The 12,284-nt window shown below is 39.5% G+C and overlaps 1 protein-coding gene across 6 annotated transcripts in view; it reads right to left on the reverse strand.

Moving 5' to 3' along the window:
- Positions 1-674: 674 nt before the first annotated feature.
- ano3 (anoctamin 3) overlaps positions 675-12,284 on the reverse strand; it is a 49,132-nt gene continuing 37,522 nt past the window's right edge. For 4 of the 6 annotated variants that reach the window (XM_054777677.1, XM_054777678.1, XM_054777674.1 and 1 more), the window contains exons 14-25: positions 11,208-11,290; positions 10,935-11,075; positions 10,526-10,687; positions 10,313-10,349; positions 10,114-10,225; positions 9,163-9,220; positions 8,797-8,894; positions 8,524-8,690; positions 7,341-7,493; positions 6,230-6,380; positions 5,975-6,164; positions 675-4,297 (exon numbers count right to left, since the gene is read on the reverse strand). In XM_054777677.1, coding sequence (XP_054633652.1) covers positions 4,115-4,297; positions 5,975-6,164; positions 6,230-6,380; positions 7,341-7,493; positions 8,524-8,690; positions 8,797-8,894; positions 9,163-9,220; positions 10,114-10,225; positions 10,313-10,349; positions 10,526-10,687; positions 10,935-11,075; positions 11,208-11,290 — 1,535 coding nt within the window. In that variant the 3' untranslated portion in view covers positions 675-4,114. The remainder of the gene's footprint in view (positions 4,298-5,974; positions 6,165-6,229; positions 6,381-7,340; positions 7,494-8,523; positions 8,691-8,796; positions 8,895-9,162; positions 9,221-10,113; positions 10,226-10,312; positions 10,350-10,525; positions 10,688-10,934; positions 11,076-11,207; positions 11,291-12,284) is intronic. The other 2 variants (XM_054777679.1, XM_054777680.1) reach the window with 2 other exon arrangements.

Consider the following 12,284-nt stretch of genomic DNA (forward strand, 5'->3'; position numbering starts at 1 on the left):
ATGTAAACAGGAAGAAAGTAAAACACATCATGTCACATTCTCAATAAAAAGTATGGCATGTACTTGAACATGCACAATCCTAATAGAAAGCTTAACGTTTTCAGTGATGTGCAAGGTTATTACTTAAAGGGACAGTTCGCAGTTTTTGACATGAAGTTGTATGATATCCCCATCAGCAGTTGACTATATCAACATTGACTTACCCCCCCATTTGGTCCCACGAGTCCAGTTCTGATTAGATTTACGTGACGAGGAACAAAGTTCTGCTTAGTTGCTTGGTCATTTAAGTAAAGAGTTTGGCTTCTCAAAACAATATGCGTTCAAAAGAGTAATACATTTGCATCATAAAAATGCTTCCTCAAAAAAAAATCCGACCTCACAAATCGCTCTGCGTTATATTTGTCTCCCGCCGCGTCCCTGCGCACTGTCGCCTCTCCATTCGTGCGTGATCCATCTTGTTCACGTGTGTTCCACAGCGGAAGAAGATGCGAGCGTCTTCATCACATACACACGAACGGAGAGGTGACAGTGCGCAGAAACACGGCGGTAGGCAAATATAACGCTGAGCAAATTGTGAGATCAGATTTTTTTGAGGAGGCATTTTTATGATGCAAATGTGTTACACTTTTCAACGCATATCGTTTTGAGAAGCCAAACTCTTTACTTAAATGACCCAGCAACTAAGGAAATCCGACCAGAAATGGACTCGCGGGACCAAAAGGGGGGGTAAGTCACTGTTGAGATAGTCCACTGCTGATGGGGATGTCATACAAGTTCATGCCAAAAAATCCGAACTATCCCTTTAACATGACAACACCCATATTGTGCTATTGCCACCCGAATTAGGAACACTTCGTCTTTCACTGTGCATACTTCATACATACATACGTACATACATACATGTGTGAAGGGGCGGACTTGCACTATACCTCCATTTCAGACAACTATGTCAATTTGGTTCTTGATTTATGGGATTTTCCTTTGCACATATTTCATTATTGTTCCTGGGTCCACATTATTATGTAGAAAATAATCAAACTACATAAAATTCTGTCCCTGCCTGGACTTCCAAAAAATCCTCAATGGTGGAAAAAGGGTTGTGTGTGTGATATGTGCAAGACAAAGTAAGTGAAGTTAGCGTTGCTTGAAAGCAGACACTAAATCACGCAGACTGGACCGTACAAGGATAACATGCATAGATTTTCAATGTTCACACAGCAGGGAAGCTTGACTAGTTTTCTAACGATTTCAATCTCTCTCAAGTGAATAAAAAAGACTGTAAAATGATATGTAAGTATTAGATAGACTATCATTTTTTTTTTTTTTTTAAAGCGGACATCATATGTCAGAAAGAATTATATGAGTTACTGGTACTTTGTATGACAAAGCAAGAGAAAAAAAAAACCATGCTTTTAGTGTGTGCTCCATTGCATACGCACTGCAGTGCAAAAATAGGTTTTAAGAAAGAGGACATATTTGATCGTATTGTAGAAAATATGATTGAAAAGTCGTCAAACATTCGGAAGACACCTGAGAAATGCAGACAGGACATCTGAGGGTGAATACCCAAAACAAAAAAACACTAAGAAATATATACTGTACATTCAACAGCAAAATAAATAGTTGATAAAGGAAAACAAATGAATTATACAAATTTAGTTTTTAGTGTGGAGTGATATGCAGAAATTTCTTTGATTTGTGCAAATTGTGGTTCACGTCCAACTTTCTATCATTCCCTGTCTAGAAGTGTTATCATGATGCATATTTTGATATTCAATTTCAGCATGAAGCAGTGCAAACTCAGTACACATGTATAATTGTCTCATGTCCAGTCAAAATGGTAAATGATTAGCTTCAAACACAAAATGTTTTAAAGTCCCAATCATAATGGTGGACTACCAACCTCAATCAACCTTTTGTGTACCGTACTGGAAAGTCTCAATAAGATGTGTCGTCTTATATTCAGGGTCGAGGGATTTACACATGGAAACATACAGGTTGCACTAAGCGACTTTTCCGAAGGAAAGTCTGTGCTTTTCTTCCTGTCACTCACATATGCCCGCTCAAAATAACTGTCTCAAAGGATGGGAAAGTTAGTCAACGACAGATGCCGAGTTGTGGCGCTAATTTTAAGATAATACTGATCAACTGTGGCTCAGGTAAGAAATTTGGTATTCTTTTTTGTTGCAATCCAGTTATTTGGCTGATATTGAAAGCGTGAATAAAAAAAAATAAAATTGTCTGCTTTTTTTTTCTCCATAAACTGGTCTGAATGTCTTACATTCGGCTCAATGTGGTACTGCAGTTTCTTTTCAGTGCTGATACTTCGTAATGCAGAGTGATCCAAAATTTTCAAAAATGTAAAAGAACAAAATACAGTGGAACCTCGGTTAGCGTCATTAATCTGTTCCGCTAACGGTAATAAAAATAGGTTACACACCGTTGGACTTTAAACAGAAGAATATGCTAACCAAGTCGTCTGCTAACTGAGGTTCCACTGTAGATTTCTTATCAAGCTGTTTGAAAGGTGTTTTGCATTGATCAGCCTTCATTGCAGTAAGTAAACTTCCAATTTTCCCATCACTGGTATTCAAAGGAAACACACTTGCACAGTCCTTTAAGTTGCTCACTGAGCTGAAGTCTCGCGTGACCTGAATGATTCTTTAATATTTTGGTAGATTTCTGAATTGTTTGACCGAGGAATGACTCTGTTGCACTGTAAGAAGTTATTTTTCCGTCTGTTCACCGTGTTTTCTATGTATTTATTTAATCTGCTGGACTTTTTGTGTACCGTACTCTGACTGGAGATGTTACAAATACATCACATATGTTGGAGTTTTCAAGTGATAGTGATTTTGCCATAGAATGTGTTAATTAATTTTGCCTGCCACAATTGTTGCCGCTGGGCAAAAGCCATGCTCTGTCTTTCATTTTAAGCAACCAGACTTCACAACAATTAACATCACAATGTACTGACTGGCATTCTCATCCCTCCAGAACTGGAGTGTTTTGAATGTGTAAGTGCTTTTCTTGCGAGTGAGGAACAGTGGATGGATGTTCTTTGTGCAGTGAACATCCAAGCCACAGGTATGTCCGAGTCATGCTTCAGGCCTTCCAACAACAAATGAAAAACAGGCTACGGGCGCAGCGAGAGAGAAGGAAGCAGATTTGTGGCTTCTGCCTGCAAGCGTCACTCATAATGGGAGTCGCATTACGGCGGACACTGTTGTTTCAGAGCCACTAGACCAGAGTATGTACCCAATTGTGTGTGACTCATGTCCAAAACAAACCCACTCAGGAGAAAGTTGTACAACAGAACAAGTACTTTCTTGCACTTGAAAGCGCACATGCAGCACAAACAGGCACACGTGATGTCGGCGCACAACTGTAGGCACAATCATATCGCAAAATGTTCACATCCTGCAAACTCAAGGCAGTCAAGCTCAGCAGTAACACAACACACACACATACACAGCTCACACTGACACACAAACCAGGCACCAAGAAGGTACACAACACTAACATGCACGTTCTATAGGCTTCATTTGACAAGTCTCCATGAAGAATGCTGTTGTTTTACATGTTGCCACAAATAGTATCAGCATGCTTCAAGGGCAATGTACAGTCACTTTGCAGGAACCAAGCCTGTTCTATTCAGGAACCACCATGGCTCTGCTGATGCTCGGCGCAAAAGAAAAATAAAACATGCAGCGGACTGCAGGATTCCAAGCAGACGAGAGCTAGCTGCCACGCAGAAAGAGAGAAAGAGTGCAAGATGGTTGACAAAGTGAACCGCTTCATCTGCATAGTAAACATTACAGCTGTCATACAGCAGTGAGGCCATGACACAGCACACAGCAGAGAGTGGGGGGGAGGACGCCAGCCGATGGATCCAGGAGGGTGTCAGAACGCAATTGTGGCATCAGCCCAGGAACAGATGGCGAGGGAGGGATCCGGGTGACTCAGCTCACACTGAAGCAGCTTTGAAGTGTCATTAGTGAAGAGGGTGTCTTTGGTGAATCTGCTCAAAGCTAAAATCCAGTAAGGGAAGCAGGCAAAGGGGGGAGTCGAGGGCTGTGCAATGTTGGGTGGAGAGATGTGAGGGGGTAAAAAGTTAAGGCCACTCGTGGTGAAAACGCCGTCCGTTCTTCTTTCGCTCCTTCTGCAGGTGCTCCAGCTCAGCCTCGTACATCATCTCCTGCATCAGGTACTTCTCCCTACGCATGCGGTCGCACAGGTCTTTGGGCATGTCCGGAATGAGGTACGCAATGAAGGATTTGATGCCAAACACAAGGTGCTGAGGAAAGCATTAAGCAATATGAATTTATACTCTTTACACTCTCAAACACCTGCCTTCAATTGCTTTCAGCCATTTACAGTAAGTATACTGGGATTTAGTTAAAACGTACTTAACGTTAATGTACTGGTGGTCCCCGGTTTACGGAGTTCCGTGTTCCAACGTTTTGTGGTTAAATACGTGCTCAGATAAATTAATGAAAAACTTGAGTTTGGTCCGTAAACACGAGACTTGGTCGAGAACTAGCTCTCTGTGGAAGAATACACTATATGCTCAATATTGGCCGCGCTTGTTCCAATCGCTTGACTCTCGCAACCATCATTAAGGATAAAGACGGTAATGTAACATCTACCCGGACGCTGTAAGGACGATGAGGAGGTGGCAGATCAACAATCTCTTTATTGAAAAACAAAACAGCATGGCCGACCCGTGCTAAAACAACATTGGCAAAGTCAACTGTCTTACTTCTGCACACACACGCACACAAACACACACACACACACACAGTTAGGACTCATGTCACATTCAGTGACAGTGGGAAATCCATAAAAACTTGTGAACACTTCACATGACTGGCAGATCACTGATCCTCTGAAGGTGACAGTTTTAATTATTATGTTTTACACAATTATTATACAATTACTGAAATGGAAAGGTTGCCACTGCTTTGGCTTTTATTTTTTTAAATGACTGTTTTAATGCTTGTATTTACGTAGTATTTTATTACTGTGTTATGTATCCTTCATGTGTTCTGTGTACAGTGTACGAGTCTGAAGAGTTAATTTAGGCATCAAATCCGACTTATAGCAAAACTTACACCACCGTCTAGGAATGGAACTCGTATGTAACCCAAGGACCACCTGTATTTTTTTTTTACTTATAATACCGTGCAAATGGTTTTAGTTTTGTAGCATTTTTATAATGCCCAAAATGCCACCCAGTAGAATACAGAATGTCGTCAAGACCTAAAATCTTATTTTTTTGTGCAATGAGAACAATGTATTTATTTATCTTTTTTACTTGAGTTCTGTTTTTTCTATTTTTATATACACATACTGGCTTTTCAGGGTTAAAACCCTTAAAATATAATCATTACTACTTGATGAGGATATTTTCATGAAGTTTTAAAGGTTTACAATATTCATCTATAACATTTTTACAGCCATTTTTGGAAACCTGACATTTTTTTTTGTCCCGAGGACCTTGAGTGTGAGTTTTTGTTTAAATTTGACACTGTAGAAAAAATGCAAATCAATGTTAATGATAATATTAATACTAATGCATCTTGAAATTATGAAAATGATTATTGTTGCTTTTCATTGAAGAAATGGTGGAAACCGACGGGACTATTCATTTTAAGCTAAAGAATATTTCAGTGATTGACATGTTAAAAGTGGAAAAAAATCTTCATATATAATATTTTTACAGCAGTTTTGTGGAAGCTGACTTTTTTATCATTAGGGTCAACTGTGGGAGTGAATTTTAAGGACCTCTTAAGGGTTAAACTGGACTCCAAGGTGAATTAAAGATACCCAATCTGGTTGTAATATTTCTATTTAAAATACATATTTTTAATGTAAAAACTATAGTACAATGAAAATAAGGCCTAAAAGAAATGAATCTACACAGGCTTTCTGTTCAAAAGAAAAAGAAATTAAATATGAAGCGTGGACAGACCTCAAAGACGATTATGAAAGCCAGCCTGGCAGCCAGGACATGCCAGAACTGCAGAGTGACCTCGTAGGGCACCGTGTTCCAGGGTGGGGCTCTGTAATCTCGATAGCTGCAGTATTCAGACTCACTGCTGTTCTTCAGCTTGCTCATGTCAAACACAGACAGGCTGCTGTTCACGTAGCCTCGCAAACATCTGAGGATGCAAAGGATGTTTAGCACACAAGAAAACCTAAGTCAGTGTGTTTGAAAATAGCTTACTCGTCGTCATGGTGGTACCCTTTGTCCACGCAGGGGCCATATTTGAAGGCGTAAACAAAGCGAGGAATGTAGTCCGAGGTGATGGCAATGACGAAGGCGTTGGTGATGACGGCCAGCACGCCGATACCTTCAAGGATCCCATGCCAGATACCTGACGGGTTTAATTATCAAACATGCATGATGTCTTACGTCAGTGGATCTCAAACTTTCACAGCGTAAGTACCACCTTAAACGTTTTTTGCTTTGCATGTACCACCGCTTTTTCTACCTCCGCATGCCATGATGATTTAGCTTTGAACATACGGTTTGTACTCGCAGGTAACGGCTTGTCGTGTATGAGGTGAGTTATTTCAGCAAAAGGAAATTTGATTTGAATTCAATTTCAGTAAATATTTGGTGAAATTTGTATTTCATTTGTATTTGTACTATTATTTCATACAAATTTAGCATATCAAATTCCAACACAATTGTGTTTTTATTTTTGAAAAGGTATCTGGAGCCCATGTACCACCAGTGGTACTCAAACTACAGTTTGAATATCTCATAAACTAAAAAAAAAATAAAACAACAAACAGCCAATTTCAGTTTAATTGTTGTTTTCAATAAATTACTTTTTCAAAATGCTTTTTGTGTCACTCCCCCTTCTTGTTTTTGCATATTGTAGCTCTACTTAAAACCTCATTAAGATCCAAATGTGCAAAATGCTAATTCTAGCAATTTTTCAACTGGTCTTAAGATTTTGATCAGGAGTGTATATACAGTGTATAAAGTATATAAATAGAATATTTCGTAGAATCGTTCAAAAAAGTATTTATATTATAAAAAAAGGTCTTAAGTACTAAGGAGCCACATTATATAAACAGACCATAAACAATACGTAAAAAAGTACATGTTGAGGTTGGTGACTCTAAATTGTCCATAGCTGTGACTGTGAGTGTGAGTGATTGTTTGTGTATATGTGCCCTGCCATTGGCTGGCGACCAGTCCGGGGTGTACCCCGCCTCTCGCCCGAAGTAAGCTGGGATAGGCTCCAGCATACCCTGAATTTCATAAAAAGTGTACAAAGCGTTTGTGCCAAAAGTAGAAGGAGAATGTCACAAATCAGGCTCACCTATATCCGTGGCTCGAGCAGGCATGGGTCTCCTCCACTGGGTAACGAACTTGTAGGCGTCAAGGCGAATCTCGATGATGTTGTTGAGCAGGGCGAGGAGAGGAGCCAACGGGAACGCTGCTACAAAGATGGTGGTGAAGCCAAACTGCAGGACTAAGAGGAGAGAAGACTGCAGTCAGTGGTGGTTTTAAATAGAACTTTAATGTTTTATTTAGTACAGAGTAATGTCTTTTTTTGGGGTAATGTTTTGACCCTGCCGACCAATGTTCCCCCAAATTTTTCAAGTGTCTAAGCATACACACAAATAACCTGAGCATTCTTTGGACCTTTGTGAGCGTCATCACACATGCACACTCTAGTATCGCACCTGTTCAAAATCTGAGAACCTGGGGTACAGAACTTCCATTCTGGGTTCAAAAGGATGACAAGGCGTATTTCACTATATAGCTTTCTTTATTGTCAACCTCAGACAAAAAGACATGGAACTCTCGCATCCAATTAACGACCTGAATCTTGTACAAAAGTCTTTCTTTATAATTTAATTTTCTATTTCTTTTCTTGTTCACCATTTATTTTGTTAATTATGTATGCTTTCATTTACTTATTTGGCTTTCACTTGTGTAGCAGCCTGTTGTGGCAGTATTTCATCCGAGAAATTAACTTGAAATTGACACCATATTTGTTGCATATGATTACTTCTAAAAAAAGTTACATTAAAAACCGACCTTCTGTTTTTTTTTTAAAACTTCGGCTTGTTGACTTTATGCGGCACTGCCCGTTCGTTTCGCCATAACACGGGGTAGAAAGCAACATTAAGCTCTGTTAACTTCGCTGCACCAGTAGCTATATGCTAACCTGCAAAAAATGGCTGCGTGAGTACATAGCTGCGAACAGAATCTTATCATTGGCTGGGCCGTGTTTGTTACTGAGTTAAATGTTTTCACCTGTCACTCACCGAGTTACATTGCAAAATGGTACAGAATAAATTGTTATGTGTTTATTTTAGGGCTGTCAAATTATGATACGTTTTAATCAGATTAATCACAGTTTTAAAATTCATTAATCATGATTAATCACCACCAGCAATGGGACACCACCAATGTCCCATTTTGAACAGTATCTTATTATCTGCCTGGCATTGTGATGATCAGTATAACATCATACTATAAGTACAATAATTCACCCATTTCAAGGTACTCGTCCACCAGGCCGTGTGCATTCATGGGCTGCAGATTCCAGTCTTTATCCCACTGTGGGAGTTGACTTTTGTTTTCCACATTCTGGCTCCCACCACCACCAGCACCACCTCCTTTCTTGAGCTTCCTACGAGCCCACCAGTTCTGCAGCAAACTGAGAGCACAGCAAGTGGCCGTCAACTCAAAGCAATACAGAAAACACTGCAAGTCATACAATGAATGGTCTAATTCGAAAAGTATTGCGATACATTATTACTTACGGATAGCCAAGCTCCATGAAGTTGTTCCAGATTTGTTTGAAAAACATGATGACACCCATTTGCAGGCACAAATCAATCAAGCAGCCACTTGGATGACACTTAACATATATAGAAAATAACATATTCACTTAGATTATTTCATGTCCTGCACTTTATTCAATATTCATTAAAATCATGATGAAAAATAATCCTCATTATCATTTTAATTAGGTGTTTATTCAATGGATGAGTGTTCTTCAGCCCAAGAATTAACATTACTTAATTAGATGCTTCTAATTGTCAATATATCTTTAACAAACACAAGTCGCAGGACTGAGTCACTGCGGAAATAATCACCCACTTAAGCTGACGCATGCTTGCACTCACCTCCTCTAGTCGCCACCGATTAAAGAGTTTATTGTATTTTCCGGGCCTCCCAGCAAACCTAAACAAATTGAGACTGACAACATTAGCTGAGAAATTCAATTAGAAAAAGAGATATTGAACTCTCAGTGGGAAAAACAAAAATAGGTTAAATAAAATGTACATTTCTATGCAAAGATGTGCCCAATAAAATGTCAAAGTAGGTGAACCACTGGTATATCATAGCAATCCCCTGACACCATACTAATCAGAGCAACCTGTGATCTTTAGGTGATCATATAACATTACTGTTTTTCTGGACATGATTTTGCCTTGAAGCTTCTTGTACAAAAAGTCAAATAATTCACGTCCTGAACAAGTCTCCTACTCCTTCAATGAGTTTGATTGAGGCAACGGCAATGGTTTTGCTTTCAACTTCTAAGCATTTTCCATTTTTGTGGGAGAACAATACGACTACGACCTGGGGTTGCACAATTCTGATTTAAATTTATAATTGCCAATTTACAATATTGCCTATTTCCATATAACACAACCTAAAAAAGGGAACTTAAATGTATAATATATGAAGAGTGTGAATTATTGTTTATCTATATGGATTGATTTTGATTGACTGGTGACCAGTTCAGGGTGTAACTGGCCTCTACCCTGAGGACCAGCGATATTCAAAATGAATGAATGAATGAATGAAAATTCTCCTACTAATACCAATGAAAAGTGAGGAACATTTCCAAAATTGCTAAGCCTAAATATTCCATGGAAAGTTTATATGGTTGTGAAAAATGTTCTGCCACTTTGCAGCAACCGTGTGAATTCCTGACTCTTTGTATTCACATAACTATACACTGAGAAAGGAAGGTGAGGAACTTCTGGCAAATATCCTCACATGGGATTCTGAAAATAAACATTTTGCTCAATCCACCATTTCAGTGTTTTGGTTCATGGCAAGCGGCCTACCTTCCTAGGAAGAACGCAATGTAGAATGTGGAACTGTTCAGGTTTACAAACTGGAAGAGGAACATCTTCAGAGCAAAGCTGTTCTCCCACTCGGACTCTGTCCGTGGATGCTCTGCGGGTGCAGATAAGGGGGTATGAGGGAGAAAACCACAGCCTTTAACATTGTTATAAATGTGGACTCAACATGGACTGTGCTTACCTAAATTTGTCAGCAGATAGGCCACCTTTTCATACACCTGACAAACATCAACATGGAGAGAATCAGTGAAAAAGAGCGTAAAGAAAACTTTTTGGCTGTGGATGTGACAGTTCCGGGAACAAACTTCTAAAAAAAAAAAAAAATGTGTCATGGAACATTTGCTGGACTTGAATGTGTAAACATGCCAGATGATGCTCCTGTCCAGACACCCACCACATTGAGAGACATGATGATCATGAAGTTGATGCAGACACTAGTGCCAGAGGTGGCAAACTGCCAGTTCCTCACAAAATGCCAGTTGAAGGAAGCAAACTTCTCCATGGCGATGAGACGGAAAACCACCACTGCAAACACAGCAGTCAGGACCAAGGAAATCTGCACAGATAATGCAATGCTTGAATGAATTTTAATAGGATGCATATGTTTATATGTGTTAAATAAAAGGAGAAAGAACAACGTTGAAAGTTGAGCATAGAATTCCTCAATACATATTATTTCCAGCAGGGGGGGATGTAATGCCACAGCTGGCACATTAGATTACACCAGTGGTGGCACACAGAATAACATCCTCACTGTGAGTGTAAATCCCCATAGGGCAGATTATTGAGATCAAACGGTTTACCATGAAGAATATTCCGGACACAGACACCATGAGCCGGCTGAGTTTGTCTGAGAAGGGCTGGAAAGGCTCGGGCTTGCCAGATATGGGGTTTACTCTCTCCACCCTGGAATATTTGGCTTCAAATTGAGGCCGCAGCTCCTCCTGATGAATAAGACGCATTGTAGTTATGAACTATTGAACTGCAGAACCGTTCACCAGAACATGGCGGCTGACTTAGTGCAGAACACACACATGACGCAATGTGATCTACATTTGAGGATGCTGCTGACCTACCTCCTCCTCCTCCCAGTCAATGAGATCCCAGTCGTAAGTAAGCTCGGCTCTCCTCCTCTTCCAGAACTCCAAGAAGACAGTGGCTGCAGGGATCCATCATATTATTGATCAGCTTTTCAGGAGCAACATACAAATCTGGGAGATAGTTATGCGTAGAACGAAAAGGCACATCCTGGTGAAAGCTTGTGTAAATGACACTCATTAGCTGCTTCAGCTCATACTGTTTCAGTCTGTGGTGATGCTAAAGAAGATGTCTGATGGGGTTTATATGAACAATCACCATAAATCTGCTTAAATTTTCAGTCTGGAGGCATTGTTGCTTTGTGATACTGGCAGCACACTACACTGATGATGATGATGTCTATATTGTCCTGTCACAAATTGCCATGGATTCAGGATTAGTCAGTCCTCAACACACACAAAAAAAGGCTGTAGTTTAGTGAGACTTGACAGTAGGGATCTTTTAAGACATTCAAGGAAAGGATTTGGTTGATAATGCAGAGATGATAGTGTCATATATCATTCCACACACTGTCATTACTGGTTCAGGCTATAATATTAGACATGATACACATAATAAGATCCAGTATCAAAGATTCAACCTTTACACCACAGGTCTCCAACTTTCATCACGATTAGAGCTACTCTGACAAAAAGAAAGGAGAGGTAAACTATTTGTGTTTAAATTGTACTTTATTTACAAAGCAGATCGCTACTCAAACAGCGTGGTCATTGTCTTTTTGCTATGTTGTGGTGAAGTGCCATTAAATAGAGGCATCGTGTCTGAATTGAACAATGATGAAACAGATTGAAGCAAAAATTATTTGACCCTTTGGTGAGCTACTCAAAACCAGGTGGTGAGCTACTGGTAGCTCACCAGCTCCATGTTGGAGACTCCTGCTTTACACAGATAATTGTTAGGGCTGTCAAATGATTAACATTTTAAAATCAGATTAATCACAGCTTTTAAATTAATTAATCATGATTAATCACCATTTGCAACTATTTCTGAAATATGCCCATTTTTACTGTATTTTATTAAGAGAAAAAAAATTGCCTAACACTAATCTTTTTAGT

The sequence above is a fragment of the Dunckerocampus dactyliophorus genome, chromosome 5 (genome assembly GCF_027744805.1).
Source record: "Dunckerocampus dactyliophorus isolate RoL2022-P2 chromosome 5, RoL_Ddac_1.1, whole genome shotgun sequence".
NCBI lineage: Eukaryota > Metazoa > Chordata > Actinopteri > Syngnathiformes > Syngnathidae > Dunckerocampus > Dunckerocampus dactyliophorus.